This window comes from Natator depressus, chromosome 22 (assembly GCF_965152275.1).
Source record: "Natator depressus isolate rNatDep1 chromosome 22, rNatDep2.hap1, whole genome shotgun sequence".
Taxonomy (NCBI): domain Eukaryota; kingdom Metazoa; phylum Chordata; order Testudines; family Cheloniidae; genus Natator; species Natator depressus.
The window spans coordinates 14191585-14208771 of NC_134255.1; the positions used below are offsets into that span (position 1 = coordinate 14191585).

Sequence of the window (17187 nt, forward strand, 5' to 3'; positions counted from 1 at the left end):
ACAAACATAGTACCATGTGTGCATTAACCCCAGCTTTAGTGGCAAAATATGGCTCAGCTGGGCTGTGCTGAGTGAATAGCAATAGCTTTGCTGATATTGTTCTGTTTGACTTTTGTCCAGGAATTGTAGCATTTCGACAGCACCTTCAGAATCTGGCACGAACCAAAGGAATCCTGGAGCTGAATAAAGTCCAGCTGCTATATGAACAGATGGGATCAGAAGAAGAGCCCAACCTAACATCAACCGCTCCCCACTTGCAGAATCTTGTAAACAGCCCCCCTCAGGTGTGTGTTAAGCACAGATAATGTGTTTGGTGCTGTACAAGCCACAAGCAGAAACAAGCCCTTCCTCAACGAGACAGATAAAGAGGAGAGGAGATGCACTGGGAGACCTAGAAGAGACATTAATTTAGAGCTTAAATTTGCTCCTCTCCCCCTCACTTGTATAATGGAGGGTAGAGCAGGTATTGAGCTCCTATGGGTTAGTGTTTGCCAGCCTTGTGGAACCAGTGAGATGGTATTCTGGGCTTTTCAGATCCAACAGATTGTTAGTTTCAGTCTAAAGGATGTGTTTTAGATGCATATAGAGCTACATTCTGTTCTGCCACAGTGGAGTTACTGTGCTGTAACAGAACTGAACCTCCACCCGTCATTTTAAATGTGGTTGGTGGTACATCACTTGCCCAGCTTTGGCCTTATTTTGTCAGACAGAATCCAACTAGTTGCTTCCACTTTCCTTTATTTGCCTGTTTGTAATAAAACAAGAGGCAGCAACTGTAAATAATAAGCACTTTCTATCTTTTCTTGTTGGGCCCACCTGCTCAAGGGAATAATCAGCATGGATGGTCAATAGAACCTATGGTACTCCTTGCAAAATGCTCTAGAGAGCAACTTTGAAGCACTGATAATCCCAGTGCTTTCTCACAATTCGCTATGAGATTTCAGTGCCACTCCTCACTCTCTGAAACCAGAAAGTCACAATCCATTCGGAAGAATGGGTCATTAAGTGTGACATGTCAGAGCTCAGTTGTGGTGCCAACCAGTGAACCATTCTCTCCAGCCACATCAGCAGCTATCCTGCCTGTTGGAGACACCCACTGTGTGTAGAGCTCTTTTTAAAATTTGTATCAAAAGCCTTTTGTCTTTGGTTTTAAAACTCTGAAAAGAGGCAGACATATTCACAGGGTCAGGATTACTTTGTCCTGGTGCCACTGGGATCTGAGCGCAGATGAGACAGGAAATACCTTGTGTTTCTCCAGGTTAGTCAGTTGTGTGCCTTTTCTATTATGTGGCGTAGAGGAGACTTCTGAACAATCCTGTCTAAATTCTAAACAACCCTAAATGAGCCATGAGCCCTGCAGATCAGGTGGCACTACAGCCCCAATCACTGCAACTATGGAGATCTGTGTAAGCAGCTCCCTAAAGGGTTTAAGCAGAAAATGTAGCTTCTGTCTGGAGGAATCAAACTGTGCTCTTGCCTTCTCTTCCCAGGAGGAAGCTTCTCAGCAGCAGGAGACTGTATCTGCCTTCCCTAATGGCGTGCATCCCCAGTTATTATCCAGACGGCAGAGCTTAGAAACACAGTACTTGCAACACAGACTGCAGGTATGGTGCCTTCCTCCACAGTGTCAAGCCAGCCATTGATAGTACATACCAATCTAGCCACTGAGTTATTTTCAATGAGAAAAATGGTGGATAACTAGTAAAGCGACAAAAATTCAAGTTACACCTTGTATACTAGGGGTTCCTTTGGCTGCTGCAGCTCCTGCTTCTGGTTTTCCACTTCCTTAGCCAGTTACTTATTAATTAGAGGCAACTATGAGTAACAGGAGTTCAATGGCAGTTCTTGGTAGCTCCTCTTGGTTGCATTCCTTTAAAGGAAACATCACAAGATCTGGTTTGGGAAGTGATCTGAGGAACCTCTGTCCTTTTTCATCTGAGTAACATTTCTCTTTTTATTTTTACTGGTTTCCTTTTAAGAACACAAATTCTGCAAATTCTTCCAGCTTGTATAATAAAAATTCCCGGAGAAGTCTAACCTCTGAGAATGTTTGAAATCAATTACAGCTACCAGTTAGTACCTAATCATATCTATAATGTAGAAACAGACCAATATTTTCAAGTGTGCTTGAGTTCTGAGTGGTTCAGATTATTTTGGATATCCAACATGAGTGACACTGGGCTTGGTTTTTCAGAGTGCAGAGTACCTCTGAGTACCACTAGCTTCAGTTATAGTGGAGGGTGATTACTTAGACTGAAAGGTGCTTGGGGCAAATCCTATCTTTTAGTTACATGTGCCTAGCACAATAGGATCCTGATCCCTGATTGGGGCCTCTAGGCACTACCAGTAACTGGTGGTGCTGCAAAACCAGGTGCTAGATAGGAAGTTAGACATCCAAAACTTACACATCCACTCTTGAAAATGCTGCCCCCAATCTCTTAAAAACCCTCACATTGTGATAGGATAAACAAGTACTTCCCCAGCTGAGACTTTATGGGACAGTTCAGTCTCTCCTGGACTCTCATGCATTTAAAACCGTGCATTTCATTTCACATTTTAAATCCATCATCTTTTGGTATTGTTGTAGAAACCCAGCCTGCTGTCAAAAGCCCAGAATACCTGCCAGCTGTACTGCAAAGAACTGCCCCGAAGCCTGGAACAGCAGTTACAAGAACACAGGTGAGAAGCACCTGGCATTGGCCACTGTTGGAAGACAGGATACTGGGCTAGATGGACCTTTGCTCTGACCCAGTATGGCTGTTCCTATGGTTCACAATCTGGGTAGCTGAGTGATTTGCATGTAACTTCCTCCCAGGAGTAATAGGAGAATAGAGACTTTCTTGGGACAGGCAAACTCACTCATCTAAAATCTCTACGAACACAGTACTAAGGCCCTTCGTTATCAGTTTTTACCAATTTTTGCTGAAAAATTACTAGATTTTATTCAGGTTTTGTCAATTTCACCAAAATTTTGGCTTTTTGGGATCTGTGAATTTTTTGCTTATGGGGCCAGGCTGATGGGCTGGCAGGGTCAGCTGGGGCTCTGTCCAGGGAGGAGCCGAGGGGGGGGGTGATACTCACAGGGTACAGCCTTCTGCTTCCCTCCTGAGTTCAGCCCTACAGTGTAGCCCTGTTCTCTTCCTCTGTGCAGTGGAGGGGAGAGAGACTGAAAGGGAGCTGGGTCCCAACAGCCACCACTGCCTGACTACTGCAGTGATAATAAAGGACCATAGAAGTTTGATTCAGCAAATTGTAGTGTGTCCTTAGCTTTCTTTAGTGTGCAGAAGGTCTGTGAATTGGGGGTAGTGTGGCTATACTTCTGTACTCATGGTTTCCAGTGAAAGTGTTTGGACCATGTATTGCAGTATTTATGGTAACTCAGAACATGAATGATGTGGTGCCTCAGAATCCCTGCAGTCATTTGGGTATTTCCTGCCTTTTTTCCATGACCAGATAATTTTACCACAAAGAACATGAGGAATTCCTGTAAGCCAGGCTCTTACAGACATCAGAAGGGAGAATCAATTTAAAAATGACACTTCTCTAAAAATATCTTGCTTGTTGTAATGTCTATGATTACTACAAGAGAGTTTAGATTGGAAGAGACTTTTTCGTCCTCTACCCCACCTTCTTTTTGTAACCTGTTTCCTCTATGTATTTAAAGTGCTAGGCTCAACAGCAGTTAGAGAAAACTGATACAAAAGCAAAAAGAGTGAGTGTATACAAAGGCCTGTATGTCAGCTAAAAACTGGCTCTGGTTTCTCTGTGAAAGAGCCACAGAGATGAAGGTCAGAAGGGGTCTGGCCCTACAGCCAGAATTAGACAAAAGTATTACAGCCCTCAAGAGACTCAATTGTTGAGTGCCAGATGCAGAGACCAGGAAGGACGAAGGTGCACCAATGTCCAAGTCCCCTGCAATGGCAGGGAATTGATGTAGTGAGACATATCCAGATAATCCATGTGTTTGTAATCCACAAACACTGGTAGAGGGACTGGACAGATGGAGGGCATGAAATCTTCACTTGCTTTCTTGTTGTTGTCCCTTTTATATCTGGAGTGAGCGTCAAGAGCGGCTGTAGAGTTGAGGGCTAAGGCTGACAACCATCCAGAGCATTATCTTGCTGACCAAAGCAACTTCATGTGCTTTTTCATGTCTCAAAAAAAGAAAAGAAGGTTGTGTGTAAGGAAACAAACTACCTAAACTAGGTGAGCTGGGAACAGTTTTGTACCTCCTTTCCTGAATCCTGTAGAGACTAGGCAGGAGAGGACTGCAAATTAGCTGGCTGGAGATCCCACTTTTGTGATATCCCTGGAATTTGCCAATGGAAACAAAAGTCCTCGTGTTAAGTTCTTCCTGTGTCAGATGTGAAGAGCATGGGTGTTTGATGATGATGGTCACAAAATAGGAATACAGTGGAACTTCACTAATTTGCACTGGTAACTGGAGAGACTCATTGCCAAGTTGCTGAATTCTGAAATTTAGCAAGTAGCAAACAAAAAAGCAAATGTATCTACAATTTTTGGTTGAAGTTGGGATGCTCATTGTTAATGAGAATTTTTGTATGATCAAGCACCCTTAGCATTTTTGTGGGGGTGAAGTGTGGGCTTTTTCAATAAATTATTCCTATTGCATTGCATAGTGCATAAGGTCTATTTATTTGCCAAGCATAGTCTAGTTTTAATCGTTTAGGATAATACTTCATAGTGTACTAGAATATGCTCTGTAATGTTAGCCATGAGAGATCTTACTGCTTTGTCTCTGCTATTGCACCTTTGCTAAGAAGCAGGGAGAGAGAGACATGTTGAGTGTGCAGATTAGCAAAGTGACAATTAACAAGGTTCAATTGTAAATGAAACCCAACTGGCAGTTTAGGGATTGGCTCTCTCAAAGGTCATGGAACCCAATGTACTTTTCACCACTCTCCTCTGCTATTGCTGTTAGTGAGATCTGTCCGCTAATCACGCTAAGCATTAATATTTCAAAGACTGAAAATAATTCCTGTTGATGTCCTTGATTCAGGCTGCATCAGAAGAGACTCTTCCTCCAGAAGCAGTCCCAGCTGCAGGCTTATTTTAACCAGATGCAAATAGCCGAAAGCTCCTACCCAAGGTCAAGTCAACTGCCACTTCCAGGCCAGGAGGAGCAGCAGCAGCCACCACCACAGTTCAGCCTGGCACAGCCCTTGAGCCCTGTAATGGAGCCTTCCTCAGAACAAATGCAATATGACCCTTTCCTTAGCCAGTATCAGAAACTGCAGCTGGAGTCATTGCCGCCATCACAGATCCACAGCTCACCTCGGTTGCCATCACAGATTCATGTACAACAGCAGCCACCACCGCCGCCCTTGCAATATTCCTATCAGACTTGTGAATTGCCAGTCGTCACCTCTTCTGAGCCAGACTACCCAAACCAGTGCCAGTATTCCATGAACCCAGCCCAGCAAAGCAATGTAGCATCACCAGACAACCAGAGGAGCTCAGCATCTCATGAGTCTCAGTCCAACTATGAGGCGTTAACCCTTTCAGAGTTGCCAGGACTTTTTGATTGCGAAATGATGGAGACTGTTGACCCCCAACATAGTGGCTATGTCTTGGTGAATTAGCCACCCTGCAGTGTTAACTTAAGAACGGAAGACAGGTGAAGTGAAGGAAAAGCATGTGAATTTTCATTTTTGTTCCAACCCTAAAATTCATGGCTTATTTTCCGACCCTTGACCTACTGGGGGATGTAAAAGTCACCTGACTGGTATTAGCAGGGGATGGCTAAAAGCTACATCACCACTGGTTCATCCTGTCAGTACTGTGCCACAAACCCAGTGGCAGGGGCTGGAGATGGATAGTGCAATTTGGTCAAACAAAGAACCAGTTTGCGGAGAAGGAGATTACAGATGTAGTTTTAAGAGGAAGAAAAGGGGCCCTTCCAAAAAGTGGATATTCTGCTAGCATCCATCCTGTTAAAGATCTGCAAAAGAAAGGAGAATGAATGAATGAGTGACGCATTGTACTTCTTGGCAATAAAAGCAATATATTTTTCATTGGAACTCAGACTTGGGTAACCTGAAGGCAAATCAAGGACTCTTGAAACTTCAGTGCATGGTGGATTTAAACGAAAGTTGCACTTTGGCATTGAAATGTTGGTTCTAAGCTACTGATGTTGAATTAGTCCACAGTAGGTCTCAGGGGACGCCAGGTGTTTCTCCAGCAGACTCCACGTCCTCCTGCTAGCAACAGTGTTTCCCCAAACTTGACAAAAAACTTCTAATTGCCCATCATGGGAAGTTTCTGGAACTTTGACAAAATGATACACTGACTTAGCTATCTTTTGACTAAGTCTGACATCAGGCACTGCAGTGTTTTTTAGAGGCCTCTGAATGGGGTAAAGGATCAGTTAATGGAGATGTGAAAGTACCAAGAGGAGGTCTACAACTGCAGCAAATGACATTGTCAAAAAGGTCAGCCAGGGTAGCATTAGAAATCAACCCTTTTTGCAGACAGCCTCTTGTGGAGGCCTCTGCTGTGGAGCAGCTCTGGTCATGGGAGAGGATACATCTGTCCTCGGTCGCTTTTTAAAAATAACTATTTTGAATTTACAGTATGCGTTGCTGGTGGTTTATTAAGCTTTTTGTATATTTGGACAATTTAGGTTATAGAACTTAAGGACAAAACAAAATGAGCTTAAAAACCCCCATGTGAAGTGATAGTGCTGTGCCTTTTTGGGTTCTTTATCAGATTATATGCTTTTTTTCCTGAAGAAAGTAGACAATACCCCATTTATATCCATGCTAAAGCCAAAGTCACTTCAGAGCATGTGTTCCACTATGTGGAATACAATGCAACTTCCTTAGTGTTTTGATTGCTCATCTATATGTGAAATGTTAAAAGTATTACAGCAATATTTAAAGTCAAGAACTGTTGCTATATTAACCGTTTCAACAGATACTCACTTTGAGCAAGCACTTGAGTCTCCAAACCCTTGCAGTTCACAAAACGCCAGACAGCAGCTGCGCTTTGGATCCATAGAAGGGACATGGGTAATCACTGTAATTTGGGTTGTCTCCAGTGTTTGAAATACTGTGAGACAATATTAAAGGAGAACCTAGTACCCCACAGTTGGAGAGTGTAGCCCTTTGTGAGCAGATGAACACACTAAGCACAATGCAGGTTCTTTAAAGCACAAAGAACAGCAGAGAAGGAGGTACTGCTTATGAAAAACACCTTTTGTTGTCTGGAAGGTTTCCCTTTTCATTAAGTTCAAAGTGAGGAAAGAGGCTAAATATGCCAATAGCTGCATCACTACACAATCGCCAACCTTGCGCCTGAGACTTTGCTCTCAAACCGGTCTTGTTGCAAGTTCCCAAACCCACCAAATCTGATATGTCACTTTACACTGACCCACGGGCAAGGTCCAGTCACTGTATAAAGCACCAAAGCATTGAACTGAATTGGTGGTAGCAGAATTCTTGATACATTGAGAAAAGCCCAGTCAACTTATAATTGGATTTTCTGACCAACTAATTTCATGTCATAAACAGAGTTATCAAAGATCAGACTGCAGAACCATTTTTTCCCCTTCAGAGAATAAGCAGCCAGCACACAGAGCAATAATATAGTATTTACATGGCAAAGGTAAAAAAATCTAGTGACTGTTTATTAATCAGCTTTAAACAGGAAAAAGTTCAGCACTGCTGCCAGCAATTGCCTTATTTCCTAGTATGCTAAAATCTGACTGACCTGTGGTGTTTATACAGCACATTGTGTAATATTGGTCACTAATCCACTTGTAGTGCAGTCAGATGTGTTCAATAAAGGCTTGGTATTGACTACATAGTGATTCCAAAGCCATTGCTGGTGGGCAATTTGAAATCCCATGTAAGCTAAAGAAGGGGTAAACAGCGATACAAACTTTATTAAAAATCTTCAAAGAACAGCCCCTAGGTCTTAAGTGACCTGTAGAGAACAAGCAACTGGCAACGACACTGCAGGGGAACAAAGGGCCTGCCCAGTGGAGTCTAAGCATCTCACCAGAGCAGGTGACCACATGCCCCCTAAAATATTGTGGAAACACGAGGCCAAGCTGAATACCCAGAGAGCTGCGTGAGGTAGAAGATAACTATGGATATGGAAACGTCTCCATAGTATGAACAACAAATTCAGAGGCCCAGTTCTGCACAGGGAGTTGGGTTACAAAAGATGGCCTGCCCCTTTTCTTAACTATTTCCACAACAAACCCTACAACCCCATACATAGTAGGACGACATGGATCAGGATTCAGGGGCACAAGAGATCAAACCACAACAATAATTCCGCACGCGCGCGCGCGCTCTCTCTCTCTAACTCATTTTAGTAATTTCTTTACCAGAGGGTCCCAACTAGTTTAAACTGCCGAGTTTTGGAATGCAGGTATTTAGGGAGCTACAGAGTTTTGAATGTTATGAACATGACGTAACTTAGATGATCTCCCTCAACTAACAGCCTGTTTAACATTTCATGTCATTTTCTTCAGAATAAAAAATTGCTAATGCCACACTAGACTATTTCCTGGGCACCACTCATCGTATTCATGCTACTTTGAAGTGGTTGCTTTTGTTCCAGTCTGTTGTGTCTAACAGAGGATTGTGTATACTACTGTATAGTTAAGTATTACCTTTAGTATCTTGTATTACAGGCTCCTCTGAAGAGACTTTGGTGAGATGTATATGGGGTAAAAATTTCATATGGAGAAAAGTGCAATATGTGTGTGTGGTACGTTCTTTAATGTATTTTTTTAAAGAGTTAGAGGGTTTAGTCTTTGCTTTGGGATAAATGCACTAGTTTTGTGAGCTCCAGTTGGGCAAGTTCATCTGTAATAATTACATGCAACTGGTATACTGGACTCTGTAAAGCAATTACAGTGTATTAATACAAAATAAAGAGTATGTACATTTCATTTTTAAATCTTTAGTGAACTAAAATGGAATTGAAAATTGTTCTACACCGTAAGCTTAGCAAGCTCCATGGTAGCATTACCTTTAAGTTATTCTAATGGCAGGCTGCAGCTGAGACACCAAGATACAAATAATGAAAAATAAGCATGTTCCTATTACCAGTGTTGGGTTCTCTGGACTGTCTTTTTCAAGGTGGTACAAAACAACTGTTTCTTTCATATAATTGATGTCAGAAGACAAATGTGAAGGCAGAAAATGTATTAACAGCCTCACACCATAGCTCCATTTCTCTATTACATGCAACCCATTTAGCACAGCCCCACTCTCGATATTCACAGCAGAGGCAATGTTTGCATAATGCCTCTAGATCACCAACTGACTACACAGATAACTGTGAATAAGGAAAGTGATTCTTCAAAACCAGTTTCTTATAGGTAAGTCCTAAGCTATTCAGGGAACACTGACCAACAAATCCAAATGACTTGAAAGCAGCAGTTTAGTGTAGATTACATAATGCTAGTTCTTATACTTCCCTGCTTAAAAAAACCTCTTCTTTCTTACACAGTGTTGAGCACAAGAAGAGATTGGGTGTGGCCACAGATGTTTGCTATTAACATTGATAGAATCCAACTGTCTCAGGTCACCTGCTGAACCATTCCCCTCTCACACCCATTATAAAAGAGGAGTCATTTGGTTTTGATCAGGAAAAGGATTCAACGTTAAAGCGGCTTGAGAAGGAAAAACAATTTCACACCAAAATAATAAATTATTTCTGTGTTGCAGAACCATAGAACAATACTTGTTTTGCAAAATCATGAACTTTTCAGAATTTCATACTTTTTGCCCCCCTTTTTCCACTGAATGCGATTAAATGGGTAGTGTCCAGGGGCATATTTTCATTTCTTCACTCTTTAAAATCTCAACTTTAGAAAAATCTACAGATTGGAAGTGGCAAAAGGAAAAATGAAACCCTTTAGCTTTGCCAATCTTCCAAAGTTGAGAACATTTAGAAAAGTCAAAGCAGAGGGGGAAATAAACCATTCAACTCCATTCATTCTTTTGCATTTGGTCACAAGAGGAGGGGAGAGTGGAAGAACTAAAGCTCCAAAGTTATAACAACTTTAATTGCAAAAAATTAATCAAATGACTTTTTCCTGTGGAAAAACTTAAACTCCTCTCTTCCCCCCACCCTCACTTTTTTTTTACAGGAAAGCTTTCTGGTTGGAAAATTCTGCCTAGCTCTACTCAACATTTATTATAGGTAGTGTTTAGGGTGATTAAGAATGGGCTCTGGAAGGCTGTACCTACTACTATATAGATTTAGAAACATAGTTAAATCCATGCATTCTTCTAGCAAGGATGAGATTAAATTGGTATAAAAGATGGTTATACGGCTATGGAAATGAGCTGCATTTTAGGAGTAAATTATACAAATAACACCCTTATCAGGATAACAGAGGCTGCAGATTTAACTGTTCTAAACAAATACAGTTAAATCAGTACAAAAGCATGCATAGACTTGTCAAATCCAGACTAGCACAGTTGTAACCCACAGTTGCTAGCAGTTATTTGGGGAATTAGTGAGTCTGCATTTCTCAATCCCATTTGGAAGAGTTAGGGTGCAAAGGACAATTTCCCCCCCTTGTAGGAGGGAGTTTCAGGTGCCCTGACTGTACCTGTTCTGGGGGTTAAGTAGAGAACTGCACCCCGTAGGGGTATTCATCCCACACCTTTCATCAGCACCATAGTCACAGTCATTAAGAGGAAATACAACCAAAATCTACAAGTTAAGGGCTAATGGCAAAAGGAGCCAGTCAGATACAATGTCTGGGCTCTGTCTGCAGAACCAGAAGCAGCATCCAGCTGTTCCATCTAAAGATGTGTATTAAATTTAAATCCATGCTCCCATTGTTCTTCCTTCTCACAAAATAAGTTTAATTTACCTGAAGTTGGAGACTGGGGCTGGGACAGCCATTCTTTTTCTTTCTAAAAGCAAAGGAAAGACACTGAGAAATAAATATGGAGTTTTGTTTGGATCCTTCCAGGTACTTTCCCTGAACCTTTTGCTCTAATCTTGTGTGTGACAGGAGAACTATAACTTAGTATAATAAATCTAGGGAGTTTTTCTTAAAACCTGACCTTACCCTTGGGTTAACCTCAAGAGAAGCTTTTCCCCAGTGTGGCTAAAATCAACTCTTTAGGCCTGAGGGAGGTCGTATGTTGCTGCTTTTATAGGATGCACCTGGCAGGCCCATGTGTCCGCCCTGATAGGGGCAGGGCCTATAAAAATGACTCATGGCAACCCACTTCCATTATAAGAGGAAATTTGGATACTCAAACAGGGAAAGCTCTATAGAAAGCAAAAGATTCAGAGGAAAGGCTATACATAGAAAAAGAGTCTAAAGTAGGGAAAATATACAGACATCACAGGTTGCAGATATCTATGGACCATGTTTGCCAATCAGCTGTAGATACAAGTTTTGTATCTGTGCTGGGCTCTAACCATGGGTTCTCAACTAGGGAGCTGTGACTAACCTGCCTTCCTATAGTCCTAAATGGAACAAAAGTCTATCCTGGATTCCAGCTGACTGGGAGGAGGGTCATAGCCGGGAAAAGGTTAAGACCTACTGGGCTACGATATATTTTATCTGCCTCTAATTCTCCAACAACCACAGAGATTCTCTTACAAACCTTAGATAGATTTATCATACTTTAATAGCCCCAACAGGGTTAAAAGAGGCTCTTACAAAGTCCTAGGTACACTGAAGAAGAATTACTAGGAGAGCACAAACTAAACTGGAAAAGCCCCTCCACCCTGCCACGCTCAGAACAGACTGCTCCTGTAAGGGCTGAATCGTTGCACCTGTGTTGTGGCATTAGCTGCAATGGCTGGTGCACAGGTGTGACAGGGCCCTGGTTCTCTTGCTTGTGGTGTGATCACAAAGAACTGTGAGTTCCACAGCACGTATGGGTGCACCCTGGAATGTGAAGTTAGCAGTTTGGGTTTATAATCACGATGTCTAGCTGCCAGATAACCTTGTTGCATTCCTACTGATAGAAATTACAAGGCAGCGTTTAGAACAGTGACAGGAGGGATGCCTGGTTTGGGGTAAATATTTACCCCACACAATGTGGCCCTTGATACACTGGCAGTATAGACCTGACAGCTGCATCCCCAAAACCAGTTCTTGCTTCAGCGTCTTTCAAACCCAACACCTCACCCAATGTGAAAGCACCAAAATCTGGTTAAATGCAGGATGGGAGGTGCTGTTTGCTACTGTTGCCTGAGTGGAAGTGTTAGCCAAAGAGCTCAGAGCAAATCAGGCTACAGGAAAATGAACAGTTTTATGGCCAGCCTAGTTCCCTCGACAAGACATACTTTACCACAGACATTCTCACATTTACTTTTCACAGTACCTAGTTTGTAAATATTCATCCTAAAAAAAACGTGGGTGATGCTTTCACCACCTGGCTCACTGGTGTGTGGCGGGGGTGGCTACATTCTGAAGCCCCATTCCCCTGGCTCTCTTACATTCACAGCTATACACAGTATGCCCTGCATGAGGTGGTGTATGAAGGCTTAATGGGGCTGGGATGAAGGCAGCAAGAGTGACTAAGTCATGTGAGACTACCTCAAAACCATCAAGACCTTTCTGCCACCCCAGGCCATCATGTGTGCCAATATACCATACAGGAAGAGCGCCTCTCTCCACCTATAGAGCAGGTGCCTTAGTTATCATGATGCAAATCAGAGGCCCAAGTCACAACAACACTTCAACAAATAGCCTAATGTAGCTTTTCCAGACAACTTTTACATCAGTCTCAGAACCTTCCAGGGCTAGACGCAAGGGCTGTGAGCCCCATTAGATAGCAGGCCAAGCTCTCCCCTTTCAGTGGTATAAACTGCTGGCTTTAGGTCAGGGTGTAGACTTTAAACCTGTCACTGCTGTAGAGCAAAGTAGTTCCCATCCTGGGCCTCAGGCCTGTGGCACTTGCTTTTTCATTAAGCCCCAGCCCGTGGCTAACTGAGCAGCACGCTGCCGGTGCAGGTGCACAAACCATGCAGTTTAACACATGACTATCACCACCCTGTGTGCACGGGCTGCAGAGGGGAGGGTGTCAGTTTTGCTGATAGGGTGAGACCAATTAGTTGGTCAAACTAGATTAAAAAAAACCCAAAGTCAAACTGACTCTCAGCCTCTATTCAGTCCCTGCTCTTCACCTCCTCAAAACCACCAATTGTCCCTGTGACTAGACAGTTCCCAAGGCATTTGAATCCTGAAGCTATTCAAGATAAGCTTGGAAAAACACTTCCCCCTAGAGTCTTTATCAGGAATACAGCGAAGTGGGGGGAGGGAAGGGAACAGACAGGTGGTCGTGGTTGGGGTGTGAGTAGAAAGGAAGTCATGGGGAAGACAGAACTGAATGACTCACCAGTGGGAAAGTCACAAGGCAAAGAGCCCTCAGGGACTAACTAGTGACTTCAACAGCCCCAAAGGGCAAACTCCTTGCATTTTTGCAAAGGGGGAAATAAAAACCCACTCAGTTACAGCTTTGCAAAAACTTTCTGGCAAAGCCTGTCCCTCTGTGCGCCCAGGGGAAGCCAAGTGCTTAGCAGATCAGAGTCACATGGCATAGCACAGGCTTCGGCTGCAGAGGAAAGCTAAAACTGTGATGCTCCAGCAGCTGCTATTCAATAGTAACTTCAGTCCTTGCTGAGCACGTTAGCCCAAACCGAGGCAGCGTGCCGCCCTTCCATCATGTTTCAGTCAAAGAACACCAACACCTTCAAGCCAAAACCCCAAATGAACAAGGTGGCACAAGAGTGTTCCAAAAACTTTAATCCGTATCCTCTTTGCCCCTCAGCTATTACAGTGGTGCTGCTGGATGAAATTAGAACTGCATGGTTCTGCGGAGTGCCTCCATGTACTTTATGTAGGGCCATTTGTAAAAGAGCAGACAAGCTGGTGAACCCCCAAATCTCAGGGCACAGGGAGAGGGGAAGACGGTTCACCTGTACCTGTTCTGGCTACAGTCAGGGCTCAAGCTGGTGGGGAGACAGAGTAGTGATACTTGCCCAAGCTCTGCTTTTAGAGATACCACTCAGTAGACTATGCAGATGGGCAGAATATGATCATGCATGCCCTGCCAGGCTCATCAGGCTTGGCTCCCACTCACAGGTGTTCAGATACGTCCTTGGGCAGGGCAGGATTAAGGCATAGGCTCGTGCCCGGGGCTCCTCCCTGTCATGAAATGACAGAATCCAAACTCTCCTTAAATATACCTGTGTTTCTAGCCCTCATGGTTGTACAGAAAAACGTGAACCAAGTGTAACCAAAGCAGTGATGGTTGCAGGTGGCATCCAGCAAAGGGAGAAGTAGCAACAACTGGTGCCTGGCAGACAGCAGTTTTGGCACCCACCCCCAAGAGCATGCTGCAGCTGGCTGAAGGGGGAGTGGAATGGAGGGGGGATGTCCATTGGACTCTGTGGGATTGGCTTTGCTCCTCCCCTCGGGCCTTCTGTTTCCAAAGGTCAGAGCGTGAAGAGAGAAACCTGGCAGTACTGCCTGTGCACCACACACTCACTGCACCAACACGAGGGGGCCACTCACAGGCCATTGTGCAGATCTGTACAACGTGGGCCTCGCTCTGCCGTGCTCCCAGGCTTCGGCAAGCAGCAAAAGTTGACAATGGCGACGCCTTCAGCGTTAACGCTACCAAGATGAGCAGGGCAGCCCTCCCTCCTGAGAGCTATTGCTTCAGTCTGCCTGGAAACGCTCGGTTCACATCTTCAAAGGCTTTTTTCTAAGCAAAACAGCTAGAGCTGGACACCCCCCTCCCTGCCCTCAAAGAACATGGCAGGCTGTCCAGCAGGCCCAATTGGAGCCTTGTCTGCAATTGCCTGATATAGGATACAGACAGTTTCCTTAGTTCTGGGAGGAGTTTGCTCTGTGGAAAACTATTCAGGAAAGCCAGCAATTCCTGTAGCAGATCTTATCTTTATTTTGAAATGTGGGTGTCTCCCAATTCTTGCGTTTTCTGTGCGTCTTGAGCAAGACGAGTCAATACACTACCCCTAACGTGAAGAATGTGTCTCCTGCATTGCTGTCACTCAGTGTTAGAAAGATATTTAAATATGGTGGTTAAATAAAAAAATCTTTGTACCAAAACAATTTAATGGGGTAATTTTGTGTAAAGAAAGTGTCGTAATATGGTTTTATGTTAACAGTCCCTGTTGAATTGACTTAATGGCAAATAAAGATTACAGTGTTTTGATAAGAATCCATGTGGTGTTGGTTTGTGGAGAAGGAGCAAAATGAGGCACATTGTGAAAGACTAATGGGAGGTTTGTTCCCAAAATAATCAAAAATGGACATTTACTTCTCTGAGAATTATATGCTGAGCTCTGAAAAGGTCAGTCCCGTTTAGGTAGCTAGTAAATGTTTCGCTGATGGTATCCTAGAGGCTGCCACGGAGAAGGAAAGCTAAGAATGGGCTACCATTGACGTCAATAGGGTAAATAATACCGTACATTAAAACCACCTGAGCCTGTATTACCCTTTCAACGGCGCCCAGCTGAACACATCTTGCAGCAAAGACTTCTGGGAAGCCCAGGTGCCTGCTTATATGGAAAATATGCTTTGGAAATGGCAAAGCTCCAATAAAATGGTGCAGCTTTCTCTGCAACTGAGGGTGGGGAGAAGGGTGGCCTAGGGCAGCATGGGAAAAACAGCAGTCATACCCCAACCACCATGCACCCCAGGGTGCCGCTGCCCATAGAGCAAAACGACTGAGCAGTATCCAAACCCTGCAGCAGAGAGAGATGATTCATCCTTGGCAGGGCTAATTGAGCAGCTGCTTTCTTGGTTCCAGGACAGCCTGTTCTTGTCCCAGTGACTGGCTGTGTCTGCCTGACCAATCTTATTTTCCCACTGCTGTGTTAGGTGGAACGATGGGCTGTCTGCCATGAAGTGGTGCTGAACAGACAGGGTTGTGAGGCTGGCACAGCACAAATCCTTTCCTGGATTCCTTAGGGCATGGTACTGATGGACCCAGTATTTGTCTGTAATAGGGATCCCAGGGGCTATAGGGTACTGTAGGGGTATGGTCCAAAGGACTGAGCAGGGGCCTAGGAGCCAGGCACTCTAGAACTCAAATCCCATTGCCCATAGCAACTCTTACTGCAGCTGTGGCCATGTCAGTTCAGTCCTCTAGAAAAGAGGCATGATAAGGCCACCCTATTGGCACTGGGGTGCTTGAATTAACCAGTTAAAGATCTATGCAGTGCTTAGAAGGAGTTCAGTGCTGCTTCGTGTGGCACTTTGTCCCCCCTTTAGTGGCACCTAGCCCAACTAGAGATGAAGGAGTCTGCCATGGCTTTCAGCTCATGCAGCAAGAAGCTCAAACTAAGCTTCAGAGTCTCAGGTTCAGTCCTGCCTACTGACAACCTGTTAGCATTACACTGGGTTATTAGGGACAGACGCACAATGCTAGTCAAATACAAGCAGGCACTTTCCTGCAAATAACTTTGTTCATGCATCCCACCAAAGCTTATGCTCCAATACGTCTGTCAGTCTATAAGGTGCCACAGGACTCTTTGCAACTTTGTTCTTGAAATAGCTAAGGTGGCAAAATTCTCCAGTTTAGAGTCTGGGGAGGAAACATGTCATGCATCCCTCTGCCAAGGCTCAGGGCTTATTATTACTGTATGTATTACCTGGGAGACAGTCCCTGCCCTACAGATCTTCAAGTTTAGATAGACAAGACAGAGTGGGAGGGTAAACAGAGGCAGAGAGAGGGGACATGACTTGCTTAAGAGGTGGGAATAGAATTGAGGGGCTCCCAGTGCCCTATCCACTAGACCATGCTGCTGTTCAAGCCTACAGCTCCACTGTATTAGGGGAGGTCCTGGGGGCATGCAGGGACCAGCCCACTGACTCTTTGAGACTTTGGTCCAGGCAGTGAGGATGGATCTGCATGAATACTCCACCCTTATTCCTAACACCCACAGCATTTGGCTTCATGGTCATTGCACACTTATGTGATACATTAGTCCCTTTGGAGTGAAGAGGGCAAGGCCCTGGCTTAATGGCCAACCAGGGAATGTGACTTTAGCCCTGCTCCTTGGGAATATTTCCTTGAGGCAGGAACAGGACGACATTATTAATGCAGCAAATTAAGGCCCCGGCTCCATCTGCGCCACGCACGTCACTGCAACTGCGTTAGAGATCGTTAGAGAGATGTATGAATTATTCTCGCTAAT

At 44.1% G+C, this 17187-nt stretch overlaps 1 protein-coding gene across 1 annotated transcript in view; it reads left to right on the forward strand.

Annotated features, from left to right (window-relative positions):
- The window catches only part of SIK2 (salt inducible kinase 2), a 123274-nt gene extending 108117 nt beyond the window's left edge, over positions 1–15157 (forward strand). Inside the window, exons 12-15 of the mRNA XM_074936916.1 lie at positions 121–284; positions 1491–1604; positions 2588–2679; positions 5021–15157. Coding sequence (XP_074793017.1) covers positions 121–284; positions 1491–1604; positions 2588–2679; positions 5021–5603 — 953 coding nt within the window. The 3' untranslated portion in view covers positions 5604–15157. The remainder of the gene's footprint in view (positions 1–120; positions 285–1490; positions 1605–2587; positions 2680–5020) is intronic.
- The last annotated feature ends 2030 nt before the right edge of the window (positions 15158–17187 follow it).